The sequence below is a fragment of the Chiloscyllium punctatum genome, chromosome 27, assembly GCF_047496795.1.
Source record: "Chiloscyllium punctatum isolate Juve2018m chromosome 27, sChiPun1.3, whole genome shotgun sequence".
NCBI lineage: Eukaryota > Metazoa > Chordata > Chondrichthyes > Orectolobiformes > Hemiscylliidae > Chiloscyllium > Chiloscyllium punctatum.
In genome coordinates, this window is record NC_092765.1 from 35,272,193 (window position 1) to 35,293,513 (window position 21,321).

The 21,321-nt window shown below is 38.9% G+C and overlaps 1 protein-coding gene across 1 annotated transcript in view; it reads right to left on the reverse strand.

The window, feature by feature from the left end:
- The window catches only part of csmd2 (CUB and Sushi multiple domains 2), a 602,495-nt gene that overhangs the window by 94,938 nt on the left and 486,236 nt on the right, over positions 1–21,321 (reverse strand). Inside the window, exons 44-50 of the mRNA XM_072548527.1 lie at positions 19,469–19,657; positions 17,045–17,230; positions 14,155–14,349; positions 7,588–7,761; positions 6,845–7,018; positions 3,671–3,844; positions 3,390–3,578 (exon numbers count right to left, since the gene is read on the reverse strand). Coding sequence (XP_072404628.1) covers positions 3,390–3,578; positions 3,671–3,844; positions 6,845–7,018; positions 7,588–7,761; positions 14,155–14,349; positions 17,045–17,230; positions 19,469–19,657 — 1,281 coding nt within the window. The remainder of the gene's footprint in view (positions 1–3,389; positions 3,579–3,670; positions 3,845–6,844; positions 7,019–7,587; positions 7,762–14,154; positions 14,350–17,044; positions 17,231–19,468; positions 19,658–21,321) is intronic.

Here is a 21,321-nt window from a genome sequence, read left to right on the forward strand (position 1 = left end):
AAAACAAGCATTTCATTTGCATTCTGAAAATATCCTTAAAAATCAAACAATACAAAGCTAAGATGAAACACAAGATGGAGCATGCTATATCTATAATAATGCAGACAGTGGAGTGTATTCTATTATAGGTGCACCCAACAGATGCAAGGATAGCAAATGTAGCCCCAATAGGCATGAAGGATTACAATCTCCTCAACTTCCAAGTTAGGAAGAAATAATTGAGGGCACTTTACAACTTGCAACAAGATCTTTTTATTCACTGATGGGACAAGGGCATTGCTGGTCGGGTCAGCATCTATTGCTCGTCCCCACTTGCCCCAAGAAGGTGGTCAAGTACTGTCTTCGTGGTCAAGCTCCTTGATGCCACACCTGGTTAAATGCAGTTTGGAGATCAATATCCACCAGAAAAAGCTTTTGTACTTGTCAAAATAAAACGTAATGACTTGTAGGCAAACTAGATTTACTACAGATGATTAAATGTACAATGGTCTGCGTTCAGCCTAGGACCATTATAGGTGAACCTTGATTGTAGTTATTTTCATGGGGTGAATGCTCCTTGTTATGTCCACAAAACACTTCAAATATCTCAGAGTTCAAAAGCCTTCTGTAAACAGCAAGAGAAAATCTTGACCCATTGATTATTGTGATGTAAATTTTCAACTCTACAAGATCATAAGAAATAGAAACAGGAGAAGGCTATTCAGCCCCTTTAACCTGCTCCATCATTGATTAGGATCATGGTTGATACAATATTCCTGCAGTCCAGTCCACTTTCCTGCAATTTCCCCATAAAGCTTTATTCCATAATGATCAAGAATCTCTCTATCAGTCTTAAATATACACAAGAACTCTGTCCCCACTGCTCTCTGTGGCAAAGAGTTCCAAAGATTCAGAACCCTCTGAGAGAAGAGATTCCTCCTCAACTCAGTCTTAAATTGGTGTTCCTTTGTCATGAAACTATGCCCTCTGGTCCCAGACTCTTCCATGAGGGGAAACATGTTCTCAGCCCCTTAATGATCCTATATGTTTCAAAGAGATCACCTCTCATTCTTCCAAACTTAAGTAAGCACAGTCCCAACCTGTTTAGCCTTTGTTCACAAGACAAAACTTCTGTCACAGCTTCCTTGTGAACCTTCTCTGACCTGCCACCAAGGAAATAATATTCTTCCTTAAGTAAAGGGAACCATAACATCTCCAAGTACTCCAGATGTGGTCTCACCAGCACCTGTACAGTAAGGCTTCCCTACTCCTATACTCCAACCCCCTTGAAATAGGGGCCGGTATTCCATTCACCTTTCTGATGACTTGCTGCACCAGTGTACTAGTTTTCTGTGTCTAGGTATATTGCACATTTTGGCAATTTTTCTTCATTTAAATCATATTCTGTTCTTTTTTTTCTCCCTTCCAAACTAAACAACTCCACATTTTCCCACGTTATGCTGCATTTGCCAACTTTTTGCTCACTCACTATCAATATCTCTCTGCAAACTGTTTGTATCTCTCTCACAACCTGACTTTCCCACTATTTTTGTGTCAAATGCAAATTTGGCTAGAGTACATACACTTCTTTCCTCCAAGCCATTAATATATATTGTAAACAGATGCTGTCCCAAAGCTGATCCCTGAGGAACCCCATTGGTCAGGGTCGCCAACCCGAAAAAGAACTCCTTGTTCCCACTCATTGTTTCTTGCCCACTAGCCAAATGTATATCCACATCAATATGTTACCTCCAACATCATGGGCTCTTCTGACTTAACCTTTTGTGCGGTACCTTGTTGAATACCTTCTGAAAGTCCAAATATAACATATCTATTGCATCCCCTCTAACCTCTCTGATTGGCACTTTAGTGAAAAGCTCTCATAAATCAGTCAGACACAATTTCCCTTTCAGGAAGCCAGGCTGACTCTACTTGCTTAGATTATGATTTTCCAAATGTGCTGCTATTACTTCCTTAATAATTGACTTCAAAACTTTTCCAACAATAGATGTTGAGCTACTCAGCCTATAGTTACCCAGGAGGTTACCATTCTAGCACTGCTTATAATATATAGAGCGATGTTCATCAAAGGGCAGTCTTGCTTCGGTTACTGGTCTTAATTTGGCCTGAAAGTTGCAGTGGACTAGGCTTGTGCCATGACTGGCTTTAAACAAAGACAGGGTTTGTCCTATGAACAGGTAATTTCCAAGGTCAAGCTATGGAATTTAATTCAAAAGTTTTATTGTGCCACATGACTCTGTGAAGTCTGTGGGTAAACATAAGCTAAACAAAATAAACTATCCAATGCATCTGTATTACACTGCATGGTCAGCAATCATCATAAAAATCTATGGGATAGAGAGGTTACTACACGTATGTGACATAATATTCCAACTGCAAGTCATTGCAAATGAATCACAGGGGACTGAATAATTCCACACTTCCGTTCCAGAGGCTGTTCCCATCACAGTTTGTACCCGAGCACTCCAGATTAGCTTTTGTGGCATCTGAATGACAACCAGAGCATGCCCAGCACACCAAAAACATTGAAGGACCTTCAGATTGGCTGTCAGGGGTCTGAAACATCCTAAAATGAAACAAAGGACTACTGATGCTGGAGATCTGAAACAAAAACAGAAATTGCTGGCGAAACCCAGCAGTCTGGCAGCATCTGTGGGAAGAAAGTGGAGTTGATGTTTTTACTCCAGTGACTCTTCATCAGGTTCTGATGAAGGTTTGCCAGCAATTTCTGTCACTGTTCCTGAAACAGCCTTCTTGTCAACATAGCAATCATGACACAACTTCATTCTCTTCCACTCATCACTATACTGGCCAGGATTCAAGCTCCATTCCTCAAAAAGGGGACACTTTTTAAACAATTTTTTTTAGTGAAGAGATCGAAAATTGCGACATAAACTAACTACCATACAGGAATTTCATCAACAATTTTTTTTTCAAAGGAAATCGCAGGCAAGTTTTTTTTGGGTTAATTGCAGCTTTTCTTTACAGAATTTTATGAGTTCCTTCAGTCATAAAGTAACACTGCATTCAATACTTTTTTGTTCTCATGGATGACCAGCGCAATGATACTACCTTTGAATTTTCTAAGTGGAAAACGTGCACATGACATTGTCTCCCCTTTTCCTTAGCTGACCAAGATTTGTACTGAATCAAAGTTCTCCGGATGACTGGGTTATGTATATTTTTGACTGTGGTGGTTTGTGATTGCAAACAAAAAAAACCATGGAAAATGCAAAGTATTGATGATTATTTGATATTTGAAATATATTGAAATAACTTACCAATTTCTGTTAGAAAAGGTTTTGTATCTGGCATTGATAACTTGATTAAAAATTTGATAATAAATAGACTCTTCATTTCTGAATGTTTATTGCACTATAATCACTTACACAAACACTTTGGGAGAGATCGATCCCAGGAACCATCTCCTTGACACGTCAAAACATCTGATCCCAACAGGTAGTATCTGGGATTACATTCATACGACACGGTACTACCGTAACTGAATCTTTGTGCGATGTTTATTTGCACCCGACGACTACCATTTTCAATATGTGCGGGATCTGAACAATTGACCACTGTAGGAAAGTAAGAAAATGTGAAGGTCCTTTCTACCCTGTTTGACATCACTGAAGAAGTGTTAAAACTGCACAAAAGTCATACTTCATACCTTGACAAGTCGGAAGTGAGTTGCTCCATTGTCCATTAGATTGACATTGGGAGTTAACAGTCCCATGAAGTGTATATCCTGGGTTACAGGTGAACCGAACAATGTCATTCAGGTTAAACTGTGTTCCATGTGTTACGCCGTTACCTGGATTACCAGGGTGTCCACATGTAATAGCTGTGAGAAAAAAACAAAACAACAATTATTTGGTAATATATAATCGATCAGTAATATATTCCAGTGAAGCTCTAAGATTCTGAATACCCTTTTTCCATGGATAAATTCAAAACATTTTATAATTCTTTGTCTGAAATTAAAATCAGGTAAGTACACAGATATAAGAGGTGGGCATCAATATACACAACAGAAAATCTAACGAAAGAATGTTGAATATCTAAGAGTGTCACTGACTTTCTTGAAATATATATCACATGGCAAATTTCTTGACGGGAACATGCTCTTGGAAAATCATAGATTCATAGTGTCAAACCCATATAAACTTGCTGGATTTAAAACTAAGATGTGGCACAAATCAATACTCAATGATAATTGTTGTACAAGTTATACAATTTTCAGAAAATATGTCAAGTGCTAAATAGAGGTGAATGAAAGATCCATCTCTAACCAAAATAATGATGAACACCCAATGCCACTAAAGATATTACCTCGGATGCCAGGGAATAGTTTACTTGTTGCTGTTGTGAGGTAATTTAAGGAGCTGTATTCCCATGTGGGGCTACAAATAGCTGGAATACTTTTGGGGAATTTGGGAACACTGTCATTTTTTTTGTCTGTGCGGAATTAATTCGGAAACCCTTCTGCTTGAAATTGAGTGCACAGAGCCATACTCAAAGCACACAGTTCCCTATATAAACAAACTCAGTACATGATTCATATAAACTCAACAAGAGTTAACATTAGAACAACAGATTAGTTCACATTGACTGGAAGTGAAATGTCACTACTTCTTCAGTATAAACTATGCAGTACCAACCATTAGTCAATTAGTTGTTCATTCCCAGTGCGTTGAATTTGACTGGTAACAGTAAATTGGTTCTATACTTGCACAATGCAGAACGATTCATAACTCAAAAGCTCTACTAGTGTGAGTTATGACTGTCTTTAGCAAGAATGAAAGAACTCTTAAAAACTCACCAGCACCAGTGAGACACTTTCTATTTATTGCAAAGGATTGAGCTATTGTTTAAAATGAGCATGGCTGTTAACCAAATGTTAGAAATGTGCATGTGGACTTGTCAACTGCGAAAAGATTATTCAATTTACGTGTATTGCTTTCTGCTTTTCCATGTTATAAATTAGCATGTCATTGGACATCAATATAAAATCCATCCTAAAGAATCAAGGCAGTTAAAACCCATCAAGCCCTTAACATACTACAGCGCTGTTTACTGTCTACAAAATGCACTGCATCAACTCATGAAGGCTCCTTCAACAGCAACTTCCAAATCTGTGACATTTATTATGTAGAAGCACAAGAGTAGAAGATGCATGGGCACACCACCATTTGTAAGTTCCCCTCCAAGCCACACACCTTCTCAACTTAGAGCTATATCACTGTCCCCTCACTACCACTGGGTTAAAATCCTGGAACTGCCTTAAAGCAGCACGATGGGCACATCTAGCCCCCATGGATTGCAACAGCTCAAGAAGGCAGCTCATCACAGCCTTCTCAAAGGTAATTAGGGATAGGTACTAAATCCTGGTCCAGTCAGTAATGGTGACAACCCTAAAAGAATATTTAAAAGAAAAAATGATGTGGAACCTGTATTAAAACACTGGTGGAGGATGAGAAGCCAAACACCTGAATGGATGCCTTTAGTCCACAATTACAGATACTGACATCTCTGATTATGCCAATGATCCTTTTGCCATTGCCTCTCATTCATGTGGGAATACATCATGCTGATAATTACTCTGGTCTGGATATTCCAGTCTACCCATAATTTTGACCTCTGTACCCTCAAAGATACATATTGAAAGTTGCAGTTGGGTTGTTATTTTAACTCTTTAGCATGAGCTAAATTTGGCACAAGAAAATTCCATAGGTGGAGATCTTTCAGTCTCCCAGGAAAGCCAAAGGTATGTACAGACAGCCCTTGGACATCCTCAGGGACTGACTGTGGGAATTGCTCAGGAAGTTTAAACTCCCAAAGGGCAATTCTCTAGCTGTGTTGAATCTTGTGCAAATACCTGAACACTGAGTTGGAGTCAAAGACTTAGGAGAAATCCTGAGACCTGTACCATTACCAAGGAAATGTTGGATAGTTGCAACTATGTCTAAAGCCCCATGTCACTATATAACTCATCCCTTACACCCATACCTCTGACTCTTCAAATCCTAATTCCTCTCCAAACCTCTGACTCCCCCTGACATTTTGATCCCTCCAAGTCTGACCTCATGACTCAACCCCTCAGCTATAACAAAGGAGTGTGGCTCTGCTTCCCCTCATGATCCTGCACTACAAAGCAGGAAGTATCGAGTCATAAATTCATACAGTACAGAAGAGGCCGTTTGGCCCATCGGGTCTATACCACCAAAAGAAAACTACGTGAAATCTTCATTAGTTCCACGTTCCAGCCTTGGCCTATTTCAGGTACACTATGCATTTCTAAAAAGACCAGTTTCAGAAAATACCAGCCAGAAATGTGCAGCTGGATGTGGTACGTGGTGTAAATGAGAATAGCATGAGCAGTAGTGCAACAATGAGTGCCCTGCAAGAAGATTCACCCTGGATTGTCTGGTACCCCCAATCAGTGGTCCTAATCCTACTTCCTAGGCAACATACCTTTCTGGGAATTAACTCCTTGCAAACTGAATGTAACTTGTAATGGTGCAATAGCCACAATTTACTGAATGCAAAGCATAGCACTGCTCCAGTATCCTGATCCCTCAACACCTTTCTTCTGCAAGCCCCTATCTAACTGTCTTTATTTGTATTATTATGATTGACTCAACATCAATAATCAAGCTCTGCATAGCTTATGCAAAAGAAAAGTCTCAGTTACCCAAGTGAGCTAAGTAATTGAATGAAGGAAAGTAAGACAGTTTTGAAGATATATTGGCGCATTGTAAAGAAAGAGAAACAAAACAGCTTCACCTGAGGCACTTGGCTTCCCTTCATTGATTATTAAATCACATTCCGAAGCAATACTTACGCACACATACAGGTGATCTGCCTGACCACTGATGGTCCTGCTGACAAATTCGGACTGAAGTTCCAATCAAGCGAAAACCTGGGCTGCACTGGTACACCACTGTCCCACGATAATTGAAATTTTCTCCAATTATTTGACCATTGACAATGGGCTTAGGCATCCCACAGTGACCAGCTGAAGCAAAGAAAATGCTGCAATCAGTAACATTTATGACTTGATCGATTCCAACTCCAGGACAGAATACAAAAACGACAATACAATAAGCAGCCTTTAAGTAATTTATATGGAGAGACTTTGTGTTGGGCACACTGATGGGTTTTAGTACTTTCAAGTCTAATGCGATAACTCAGAAAGGCTAATTTGGGCACTTGTCTATAAAATTAAAACAGCTGGTTTAGTGGGCAGCTGGTTTAAAAAGGATTAATCCCAAATACTGTATCTGAATGATCACATTGCATGAATACAATGACAAATCAGAAGGGAAACTTTCAAAACTACAGATGGGAACCTTCTCAACTTGATCTTCTTGGAATTCATTACCAGTACATCTTTGTTTAATGTTCACACTTAATTGCAAACTTTCAGAAACAATGAATAAGCAACGATTCACTGGTATTTCTTGAAAACTCTCTGTAACTAAAATTGTTACAGGTAAAGACAAGCAAATTAAAATAAGCAAAACTTCACAGCTGACAAGGCAAAGAGGTTTCTACACTGGTATGTTAATACAATCAAATACAAACCAAGGCATTTCACTTCCATTCCGCTCCACAGCCCGTTGGCCTGACATTCCCGTACCCGGGATCCTACCATTGTGTATCCGGTATTGCAGGAAAAGATGGCAGTCGCTCCATATACTGTTAATGTTCCAATTTTATTGCCATTTGGAGGAAATGGCAGTTCACCACATGAGATGACTGAAGAATTACAAAAAAAGAATGACCAATTAATTTTAACAATTCATCCTATTTGAAAGACTTGCTTTCCGACAACCACTTTCTGGTCAGTTAGAATTTAGGCACAGTCATGTTTAAAGGTTTGCAAATCAAACATTACTTAGAATTTCTGTTCATCCAAATGAAAGTTTTCCCAAAAAGAATGCTGCTTAAGGTCTAGAACTTTTCAGAGGAGAGTGGCAGAAACAAGGTTTATGGGTCAGTAAACCTATTGGATATCTCACAACATGCTCTTTGCCTCCTGAGTGAAAGAACACTTTTCTTTGCTTTGTCCAATTATTATCATTCTATCTGTTAGGGAATTGGCTGTCAGAGCTATTCAAAGATGACTAACACAAAACCTGGCTTCCATTGAGAGAATCTGTCGGAGTGGACCTATCCATGATGTTAACTAATTATTGTGTTCTGAAGTGCTGTGCACTTGCCTTGTTCGGTTGAATACTGAAAAAAACAAGATTCTTGAATAGCCAGAAGCAGACAAGTTATCAGAGAGTCTCAGACCAGAGTTATAATCTCAGGTTTTTAAGAGGTCCCCATTAGGACAGAAATAAGGAGGAATCACTTCTCTCAGAGGGTAGTGCATCTGTGGAATTCTTTACCGCAGAGGGCTATAAAGGTTGGATCATGAAGTGTATTCAAGGATGCAATTGAAAATCTGTCTATCAGCGAGGAAATCAAGGCAGGCGATAAGGCAGGCAAGTAGTTAAAGTCACTAGGTCAGCCATTAGCTCACTGAATAGCACAGCAGACTCAATGGATTGACTGGCCCATTTCTGCTCCTAAGTGCTATGATCTTATAAAATTTTCCACTAATGATTAACTTTACTTCAAAATTCCATTGTACGACATGCTTCCTTGGAGGCCCTTCAGTTCCCAAAAAGCCCCTGTTTTACTTGCTATCTGCATTGTTCACGTGTTGCTCAATGCAAGACATTTTCAATTAATACAGATTTTGTCATGTCGTTGCAGTTGTTCTTGTGTTTCCAACATAAATATGAAGACAAGGAAATAATAGTAACTGTTTCAATAATGAACACAGTGGCTGAAAATTGAGAGGAAGGGAATGGATGGCTTTCCCTTTGGAAGGGAAATCAGCTGGAAGCTGACTCGCCTACAGGAAGCCCACTTCACAGTCATAACAAGTTGCTGGGAAGGGAAAGTGCCATCTTTAGTAGGGAGACTCTTATATTGAAAAGCACACCCTTGAAGATGGCTTCTCCCCTTTCTCTTGCCATTTCATAAACTTGATCCAATATGATCCAAATAATAAAAAGTGTTTAAAGATAGACTATGTTGAATGAAGAAACTTGGAAAGTTACCACAGCTAAGAGAAAACCCCAGCATTGGGAAGGTTTGAGAGATCAGCAGAGGCTAAGAAGAAGAAAATAAGATGAGCAAACTTCAAAAAGATGAAATTATGGATGAAAGAAGCTTCTACAGTTATCAAAAAGGAAGGGATCAGCAAAAATAACACGGGAACCTTAAACATGAGAGTAGGTAAATTATAACAATGAATAAGAAATTGGCATAGGGAAACAAAATATTTTCTGTTGACTTCATGATACAAAACACCAGAGGTAGTTTGGAAACAGGACTAGTGAGAATGAGGAACTAAAATAAATTAGTATGAGTAAGGAAATAGCATCTGAGAATCGTTTGTGTCTATAGGCTGTTCATTGTTCTGCATGATGGCCTGAATCCTAGGATTTTACAACATGTGGCTAAAGTGATGATGGAAACAAAATAGTCCCTATCGTTTAGAAGGAAACAAATATAACCCCATATACTGTTTTATACCAAGTTAGTAGGGAAAGTAAGCAGTCAAGAGACACAAGGAGACTGCAAAAGGATGTAAAGAGGTTACATGTGTGGAGAAGAGACAGCAGATGGAATATGGAATACAATACAAATTTGAAGTTATTTATTTAGTACAAAAATAGAAAAGCTACATGGTTTAACTGGTGAGAAATCCTGATAGTTAGTACATCCTGGGTGACTTTGCACACATAGGTTCACAAATTAATTAGAAAAGCAAATGATATGGTACGCCTTTTGACAGAAGCATTAGACTATCAGAGTAAAGAAGCAGGCAGGAATGTGTAGAGCATCTATGGTCTAAATAACTGAATACAACGCTTCAACAAAATGAGCAATTGCAGTTTGGTGTGCAGAAAGAACAATGTCAGAGGAGCACAGAGATTCCTTGAGGTTATAGGACATGTTGAGGTTTAGTTGAAAGTGTTTATAAGGATAAGAGCTTTTACACTGAGGCACTGCCAGTTGATCTGCTCTACCAGATTGCTGCCAGGATGTTGAATGGGTGGGTGATTTATTTTGAATACTCGCTTAAGAGATGCTTAAATGGTCGTGACCCTAATGGCATTTTGCAAACTTAAAGGCAAAAAGACATCCAAATCAGGTAAATGTCTGCTATCCATGACAGCTCTGACACATATAGGGTGAACTGCTTCAATAATAACAAACTGGGTTAGTAGATTTTCTCCTCATACTGTTTAACACATCCTTTAGCTTGATAATTGTGAGTGAATTAACAAATCCACAAAAATGGAACAGAAAATTTCAAAACAAGATACAATCTTGCATTATCATGCATTTATTGGAGTCATCTACACACCCATAACTTCAGCCTGACAATAACCTTTCATTTTGATATGGAATGGAGAAGTGGATAATAAATGGATATGCAAGAGTGAATTGCACAACTACGAAGAGTTAGAACTAATTTTAATATCCTGTTTTTATCTTTGTGGATTTATTTCCAATGCGTTTGAAGGGGTATACTGATGACATGAAGATGGAATTAGATGAGAAAATTGTCTGAATCTGGCCTTGCAAAAGTCAAAATCAATAGAAGTCTGGTCAATAAGCTAAGGTACTCCATCTGTAAATAATTTCCTTTGAATCAGTTTGACATTTCAAAGTAAATGAATCATATTCATCTGTTGTTAAAGTAAAACAGCATTTGTCAGCTTTGCTACCTCGATTTACTGAGATTTTCAATCATGATTGAACAAAAAGCTACAGAAGCTACAAATCCAAAATAACCTTTCTCCCCATCCTCACTGATGTAACCCAGAGTTTATTCCCTCCATTGACCCACCAATATCCAATTTTTACCAGTTTCCTGGGATTGTCTCCAGTCTCTGAATCTGGCTGGTTCCCAGCTGGTAAAGAAACAAAACAAAGATGCAAATGAAATCCTGGCACTAAATTTGACAGGACCTCTGTCCTCTTTGAATTTCCTGAATTCTAGCCTGCAGACACCTACCCCCATTTTCCTGCACTCCCTGCTTCCTTGCAAATATTAAGGCCATTGTCCTCACCCTATTCAGCTTATTAGTTGCAGGGTAATGAAGAAGGCATTTGGTATACTTACTTTTATTGGTCAGTGCATTGGGTAGAGGAGTCAGGAGATCATGTGGGACAGGACATTAGTTCGGCCAATTTTGGAATACTGCATTCTATTTTGGTTGTCCTCATTTAGGAAAGGTGTTGTGAAACTGGAAAGATGTGAAACTTGAAAAAGTTCAGACTAGATTTATAAGGATATTGCCAGGATTTGAGGATTTGAGCTACAGGGAAAGGCTGATTAGTTTGGGACTATTTTCCCTGGAGCATCGCAGGCTGAGGGGTGATGTTATGGATGGTTATAAAATCTCCAGGGTAGGGGAGTCCAAAACTAGAGGGCATAGGATTAGGGTGAGAGGGAAAAGATCTAAAAGGGACTCAACGGACAACTTTTTTGCCAAGGGTAGTGCGTGTATGGAATGAGCTGCCAGAGGAAGTAGTGGGGGTTGGTACAGTTATAACATTTAAAAGGCATCTGGATGGGTATATGAATAGGAAGGGTTTAGAGGGATATGGGCCAGGTGCTGGCAAATAGGACTAGATTAATTCAGGATATCTACTCGGCATGGATGAGTTGAACTGAAGGATTTGTTTCCATGCTATGTAGCTCTATGACTCTTGTCTGTGGAGGCAATCAACACACACATACAGGAAGGCAAGTAAGCAATGAAATTTGGCTATCTTTTCCCTCCTTAATCCATGGAAGCTAAACCCAACTGTAGTGCTCTATTGCAACTGAGCTAAAATAAGCCAGCAGATAGTACACATCAACCTTTTATGCTGGATTACCTAACACAACAGGAGGCGATATATTGATGCACTTGGCTAATCAAAGGATTTACAATAATATTTCCCAACAGAACATAGAACAATACAGCACAGGGACAAGCCCTTCGGTCCAACATGCTTTTGCCAACTATGAAGCCATTCTAAACAAACCTATCTGCCTGGACATGATCCTTATTCCTTGCCTGTTTGCATGCCTGTAGAAATGCTTCTCAAATGTTACTATTGTATCTGCTTATACCACCTACTTTGGCAGCATGTACCAGGCACATATCACCCTCTGTGTAAAAGCTTGCCTCACACATTTCCTTTAAACTTTTCCCCTCTCACCTTAAGCCTATATCCCCGAACATTTGACATTTGTACCCTGGGAAAAAGACTCTGGCTATCCACCCTGTCCATGCTTCTCATAATTTTTACATACTTCTATCAGGTCATCCCTCATCCTCTGATGCTCTAGTGAAAACTGTAGAAGTTTGTCCAACCCCTCCTTACAGCTAATATACTCCAATCCAGGCAATATCATGGTAAACCTCTTCTGCAGCCTCTCCAAAGCCTCCACATCCTTCCGATTGTGTGGTGACCAGAACAGTACACAACATTCCAAATGTCGGAATTAATGTTTTAAACAGTTGCAACATGACTTGCCAATTTTTATACTCAATGCCCTGAATGATGAAGGCAAGCATACTCTCTGCCTTCTGGCTCACATTATCTACTTTTGTTGTCACTTTCATTGAGCTCTGGGCTTGTATCCCAAAATACCTCTGTATATCCATGCTCCTGAGGGTCCTGCTATTTACTGTATACTCTTCTCATGCATTTGACTTCCCAAGATGTATGACCTCACACTTGTCTGGATCAAACACCATCTACCCTTTCTCCATTGAACTTTTCAACTGATCTACAGCCTGATATCTCCTTTGATAAACGATTTCATGATCCAGTACTCCACCAATTATCATGCTGTCTGCAAACCTACTAGGCAGATCACCTATATTTTCATCTAGATCATTTCTGTATATAAATTAAAAGCACAGAGGTCCCAGCATAGATCTTTGCAGAATGCCAATTTTCACATGCCTCCAGTCAGAAAAATATATTCCACAACTAGCCTCTGCCTTTTATGACCAAGTCAATCTTGTTTCCAACTTGCCAACTCACCATGGATCCCATGTGACTGAATCTTCTGGAACAAGCTACCATAAGGGACCTTGTCAAATAATTTAGTAGAGTCCAGGGAGACAGCATCTACTACCTTACTCTCATCAATCATCTTTGTTAGTTCCACAGAAAGCTCAATCAAATTTGTCAGACAAGATCTCACTGCATAAAACCACACTATCAGTAATATGTCCATTCTTCCCTAAATGTGAGTAAATCCTGCCACCAAGAATCTTCTCCAATAATTTCCCCTCCACTGATGCAAGAATTTATGGCCTATAATTTCCGAGTTTATGCCTGTTGCTCTTCTTAAACAGAAGAACAACATCGGTTATTCGCCAGCCTTCTGAGACCTTGCCTGTGGCTAAAGTGAATACAAAGATCTCTGTCAAAGTTCCAGCAATCTCCTCCCTTGCCGCCTTCAGTATCCGGGGATAGACCCCAACAGGTCTTAGTGACTTGTCTACCATTTGTTTTTAAGAAACTCAAAAGCTCCTCCTTCTTAATATCAGCATGACCCAGAATGCTAACATACCCCTCCCTAGTCTCACTATTACTCGTGTCTCTCCCCTGATGAATACAGATGCAAAGTACTCATCAAGAATCTCATCCGCTTCCTCTGGCTATATGCATAAATTGCCTCTTTTGTCCTTGAGTAAACCTACCCTTTCCCTCGCTACCTTCTTGCTCCTAATGTACATATAAAATTCCTTCAAATTCTCATTAATGCTACTTGCCAAGGACATTTTAGGGCCCCTTCTAGCCTCCTGATTTCTTGTTTAAGTTGTTCTCTGCTTTATAAGCCTCAAGGGCTTTTTTTTTATTTCAATATTTAGCACTGATATGCCTAAAACAATTAATGGTTCAGTCATAAATATCAACAAAGAAACAATTTCAAATGTGTTCTGCCTATAAACAGACCCATGAGCAACTGAGAGGAAACAGCTCTCCTTCTGGCAAGAATATTTGATAATCAGTTCATGTCTAATATTTTACAATATTAACCTGCGTGTTAGTACAGGATGACATACTTACTTTTACAGCTGGGCTTCAGCTCTCCTCCACTCCAAGTACCATTAGCCTGACAATTGATGACCCTCTGTCCTTGCAGGTAATATCCTGGATCACAAATGATAATGACTTGAGCTCCATATTGATTTGGGTTTCCATATAATAGCTTCCAGTCCCCATGCTCTACACGGACACTATTAACATCAGGACATGTCACAGCTGTAAGGACAGGTAATAAACAATGATCAATAGCAGTTTATTACATCATTGCCTACTGAGTTGAAATTTTCTGATCAGTTATCATTTTGACCAATCACAGATAAGAACTAACCTTCTCTTACTCATTTCAAGAGTTATTGACAAGACTCTGAAATGATTTGTAATAAAATGAGGTGATCTTGCAATCTATTGATTTTACTTGTATTTTCTTTTAATTCGACCTATGCTGCCCACACATAAATACACACCACATGTGCTTGCATGAACGATTCCCCTCAGCTTTCATCAATGTGGGAACCATATCACCTCAGTTCCTAAGGAGGAGGAATAGCAACACATATCTCTTACTATTTATTATAACCATTGACTACGTTTTGGAGGGATTGTGGAATTGTGGTGTGGAACATGGGAATTGCAAATAAGAATGCTGAATTCTGTTATCATCAACCCATGTGGAAGCAGAAGAGCAGACAGAGTTCTTTTGATGCCTGCTTCCCCTGACCTAGATGCTGAATGCTGACACTTTTTATTTTGATAAAGTTGTTGGCTGTGGAGTTTCCCGACTTAAAAATATTGATTATAATCCATTACCTATGAAACACTTTGGGGCGTTACGGGACATGAAAAGCACATACAGAATTAGAAGCACGTTCATTCTTTCTGTCATGATTTTGCCTGAAAAATATCAGACAAACTCTTAACAAGACATTCTTAAATGAGCCCACTTAACAAATGATAGTTTGCTCGCAAACTATGAATCAATAAAAAAAAATTACTTAAAATTCCTTAAAACATTAATTCGGAACTCATGGCAGCAATGCAGAAATGTTTTTCATTTATTCAACAATTATTTTCTTGGGTTTGTCAATGCTCTCAGTAAAAGCAGCTCTATGTTTACCAATTTAAAATATGTTGATTCACAATAAATTCACTTTTGCGACCTATGTAGGACAGACTCTATTATTTCAAGATAAACTAGCAGCCTAACTGGAGTGGATCCTGCATTTGTTAAAATGTGTGGCAAGAAATGTTGATATATAAGAGGTGACTCCTGGAATAAATGCATATTGAAAAAAACTGCTGTACCCACAACTAAATGAAGAACAAAACCAAAGGGAGATTTGATAAATATATCGAAAATTATGATCGGGGAGCGTAGCTGGGGATAAACCGTTTCAACTCATAGTAACAAAAGGATAAAAATTTAAAATAATGGCAAAAGCCCAGGGGAAAAAGAAATGAAAATAATCATTACTTTCTACATTAAACGTTCTTGAGAATGGAATGCACTGTTGAAAAAGGTGGTAGAAGTAGATTCAGTAGTAGCTTTCATTCTAAATATGTCCTTGTAAAAGGAAGAAATTGCAGGATTACAGACAAAGATCAGGCCAGTGAGAATAATTGGACAGCTCTTTCAAAGACCTGACAGATACAGAATGGAGTGAAATGTGCCCATCTGTGCTGAATAATTCTGAGTCTTTCTTTTCCATTGAGGAAGTAAAATGGTAATGAAAGGTTACAAATTTCAGAGAACCACAAAAAAAAATTAAATGCGAGGCTAAGGAAAAAAATCTTTAAATAGATTAGCTGTAATGTGAAATTTTCAGCCATAAAACCTTTGTTGAAGCATAACCCATACATTATTTTAATCAAAAATCAGATAGTTGGGTTAGAAAAGTGCTCACAAAGAGAATGGGGAATGAGCAGGAAAGCACAGAAACAGGAGTAGCTGATTCTGTCTCTTCAGTGTGTTCCATTATTTAAATGGATTGTGCCTAATCCGTATTACACCTTCATCCATTTGCCATAGTAACCCTAATACACTGACCTAACAAAACCTTTCCAATCTCAGTTTTGAAGTGTTAAATAGCTCGATTCTAAACAGATATTATTTGGGGTGGGGCAGAGGCAGGGGCAGGATGGCAATGTGGGAGTGCAGATAGATTCAGACAGTTTCAGATTTCTAGTGCTTTCTGCACAAAGCAGTGATTTCTCTAATCTTAGGTGCTTGGTTCAGATCTCAGCAGAGCCAAAATCCCTCTCAGCCTTGTTGATTTTTAAAATCATCTTAAACATGTCAATGGGAATACCTGTTAACCTTCAGTAGAAGGAAATCTATTGGAATTTCTTCATTATTTATTACTCTTCATCCTGGTCTCATTTTATTGAAATTGCATTGACTCTCTTTGAGGCCAATATAGCATTCCCACTCAAAATGAATTTTGGATGCAAAATGGGTCTTACCATGAAATGCATGTAAATGTTGCATAACATGCAAGCTTTTGAATTCTAGCACTCTTAAAATAAAAGCCAACATTAAAGGAACAGTTTTAATTGCATTTTTTTTGTGACTGACCACTGCCTTTTCATGATTCTGCACTTGGAACCTTACACTCCTGTGTTTCCATAGTTCCCAATTTTACAGTGTTTAGAAACATTTAGATATCTACCTTAGATCCACAGGTCTAAAAGGCAGAATATTATGAAAGCTTCATCTGACCAACACCATTGGAGTAACCAGAGAGAGAAGCAGAGACATAGAGACAAGCAACCCATGGGACAGTATTACCATCTGTTGAAAGTCTAATGAATTGGACCACTGGGAATCTCTAGAAGCAGGTCAATCTGTATTCCTTCACTCATGTAATGATTTCTTTTCAGAGCCGTGAAACAGAACTCCTAATGGCACACTTACGCACACACAGTGGAGGGTAATTATTGTTGCTCCATTTTCCATTTTCCTGGCAGACGGCAGTTGATAGTTCACCAGATTGCAACCTATATCCTTCATTACACTGATATATGGCCCTTGTTCCAAGTGTGTACTCTCTCCCAAAGACTGTCCCATTCTCTGGGGCTTTTGGAACGCCACAAGAAATGGCTGAAAAAGAACAAGTGACAGCTTTGTTTGATAGATTCACCAATATAAACATTGCTGCTTTAACATGAAAGGAGACAGCAACAGTTACACTATTGTGCATCACAGCACATTGCCACACCCTGTGGTAAAATACAGCTGAGCAACTTACCATTTTTGTACAAGTTGAGGTCTCAGTTTCATTTATGGAAGTAGACATAGCAATAAGGCTATGCACTTTGAGAGAGAGACACACACCTTTGTGTGATAACTCATCCACTCCAAAGTGGCACTTGAAAAAGCTTGTGGCTGTAAACAACACTTGACATGAGGGGACTAAAAAGCTCGAGGCATGGAAAGCATTAAAGTGGAAAATGCAGGAATAAATTGAACAAACAAATAAAAATAACCAAACTCCAATGCATTTCAATTCATATCTGTATGCACCACATCACATCATGAGTAAAACAGTGACAAAAAAGCAATTTGAAGAAAAACATAGCCCTTCAATTCTCTGTTAAAATCAGACTTCAATAAAGTTTTATTTGAAACACCATAAAGCTATTTATAAATGATTGGCCTGGAGTTTTGACATCAGTTCCACTCAACTAACTGTTTAATCTGCATGAAATCAAATCAAATATAGAGGAGGACCACAGAATCTTAAGCACAAGTGAAAACCCAAACTTTATGCTTCAAGTCATCTATTGCATTTTATCTAGCTTGCCTGAATGCCCATCAAACTGGCTGTATCTCCACTTGGCACATTTCAATCAACTGCATTAATTTTGAGAGGCTGATCACATTGTACTCATAACATTGGGTACACTAATACTTATGAACACCTATGTTTATCACCTGACCAGCAGTCCTTTACAGCAAATGATCAAATTTGCTTTACTTTTCGAATCTCTTCTGATTTGTCTCAAACACATTTATATTTAATATGCAAAGTTTTGAACGAGTTGAAGGACAGAAAAAGAAGTGTGTGTAACATCATAGTCTCCAACTTCATTTGGATATATTTTCTATGCTTTTTCTATGACTGAATCACATTACTTGAGACGCCATTGGGCTTATTCCAGTTATAGAGTTATACTACACAGGAGTAGGCCCTTCGGTCTAACTTCTCCATCCTGATCAGATATCCCAAACTGATTTAGTCCCATTTGCCTGCATTTGGCCCATATCACTCTAAACCCTCCCTAATCACATATCCATCCAAATGCCATTTAAATGTTGTAATTGAACCAGCCTCCACCACTTCCTCTGGCAGCTCATTCCATACACACACCACCCTCAGCATGAAAATGTAGCCCCTCAAGTCCCTTTGTAATTTTTCCCCTCTCACCTTAAACTTACACCTTCCTGTTTTGGACTCCTCTATCCTGGGAAAAAGATCTTGTCTATTCACCCTATCCATGTCCCTCATGATTTTATAAATCTGTACAAGCCTCTGATGCTCCAGGGGAAAACGCTCCAACCTATTCAGTCTCTCCCTTTTGCACAAACTCTCCGATCTCAGTAATAGCCATGTAAATCTTTTCTGAATGCTTTCAAATTTCACATCTTTCCGACAGCAGGGAGACCAGAATTGAACGCAATATTCCTAAATGGCCTCACCAAGGTCCTGTACAGCTCACAAATAAATTACATTTGAGTATCGCCACTTATTTGTGCAGACCAGTAGGAAATTTTATTTTTAGGCCTATCTTGAAGAGACCTCTGGGTTACTTGAACATGGCATCACTTTAGCAAGACCAGCACACCATCCGATATGTCCAAGTCACCCCAGAACGTCCATAAAGGCAACACAAAGCTGTTGTGTGTTGTGTTTTCGGTTTTGCACTGAACAGAGAAAACAGAATTCTTTGAAGGCCTCTCTGATATATTCTTCTCTGGCAGTGGATTAAAATCTCCACAAAAACTAGAATCAGATCATGGTAGATTTCCTTGCTTTTATTTCCAATCTCCTTTCAACTATTGATTTCCAAAAGTCCAAAGATGTGCAGGTTAGGTGAATTGGCCATACTAAATTGCCCATAGTGTCCAGGGAAGTATAGGTTAGGTGCATTAGCCAGGGGTAAATGTAGAGTAATGGGGTTGGGGAATGGGTCAGGGTGGATTACTCTTCGGAGGGTTGGTGTTGACGTGTTGGGCCAAATGGCCTGTTTCCACACTGTAGGGATTCAATGATTCAAGGAAAAGTGAAGGTAGTGTTCAAGACACATGCAGAGTTCTTAAATGGGATAATTTTCTTACCTTGACAAAGAGGAGGAATAGTATTCCAGTTATACCAGCCTTGTGGGGACCGAGAGCATGTTGCAACAACCTGTCCAATCAGCCGATAACCCGGATCACAGCTGAATTGCACCTTGCTGCCAGGTAGGCCTCCAGTTTGAGTGTGGACCATGCCATGCCTTGGTGGGCTTGGTGGGCTACAGTAAGGGGCTGGTGACAAAGAAAGAACATATTTGCAAACACATTCAATGACCCAGTACTAAAACCCCCAAAGGTGCCATGGTGGCATTTGTGTGGCCATTCTTTCAGACAGATACACTTCGTGTGTCAGCTGGCATGAAAAAATAAGTTTGCTGAATAACTAATCAAATCCCAATATGTGAATCATTACGTTTTCACTAAAATAGGGATGCAAAAATAATCTGCAGCACCCAGATACCATCAGTAAAATGATGCTATTGCACCAAATACTTTACCATAGCAACATCATGCCATATTACTCACCATGGCAACGCTGCCCCTTTCTGAAGAAGTGCAAAGTCTGACAACTTGCTCATCAATTTTCAACCACATTCAAAAATCAATAACCAGCTACCTTTTTTTGTGTCTGAGTGTCTTTCTTCTTTCGACAGTAATCAGCATCACTGAACTACAATAATGTAATTAAATCAAACTGAGAATTCTGAGGTAATTACATTTAATCAGTCTAAAGGTAAATCAAGTTGAAGCTTATTGCATCCCAGAAAAAGGCAACAAGTTTAAATCAAAATAGATTCTTATCCAATTAAAAATTCAGTTACTACAGTGATAGTATATGCATTCACATTTTGACATACCATTGCTTACTTAAAAACTATGTTCATCATTACAACTCATTTCAAAATGACTGAATTAATTTATGATGCGTTTTTTTATTTTTGTCAACTCCATCATTTTCACAGTAACTTATTAATGTATTAAATGTCTTAAGAGCACTTCAATTACAATTTATGTGTTTTGTGTTGCTGTTGTCTTTTGAACGAAATGTGGCTCCCATCATGCACACAGGCAAAATTTCATACATAGCGAGTGATACACGACCTGTTAATCTTCTGTCAGTAAAGTTAGTTGAGGAAGACACTTTTGGACAAGTTTCTAATACATGCGAGCAGGAACATCAAGCAAACATACGCAGTCGCATGTATTATTCAGGCCAAGTGGTGCTGTGTATTTTTAAATACCGGAAAAATTACATTTAAGCATTTTAAGGTGATGGTGGAAGATGTTAAGGTGAACACCCTTCTAAGATCTCAAGTGATATGTCAATCTTTCCTTCAAGCCCATTTTCAAAATTCATGTCAGTTAAAAGATTCATCACTCCCACAGCATGAAAATGATGACAGCCCACCTTTGACCTCCCTTGAATCGCTGGATAGCTGATCGTCTGGTGCATGATACTGATGTCAACTAAGATCCTTTTGTTACAGTTATGAAAAAGCATGCCAGCATCTAACTAATGTGAATCAGGAACCATGCTGAGTTCTATGACACTCCATACCCATGTGTTCACATAAGATTGGTTACTTTCTTTGCTTTTTAAACAAAGTTTGTTGCTGTTGAATGAAGTGTAATGTTTTTGCCGCAAATAAGCTGCATCGAAATCTTGTGTAGAGTTTTCCTCCCCCACATGCTACTATATTGCTCAAACTTTCAGCTTGTTTTGAAGAACATTCCCGGGCATGAGGAAATCACTGCTGCAGGACAAATGTATTAAGACATTTAATACATTAATAACAGGGGCGGGGTTGTAGTCCCACTGGCAAAAGTGCCAAAATATTATGGGACACAGATTGAAGGTGATCAACAAAATACCAAGAGACTGCAGCAGGAGTTGC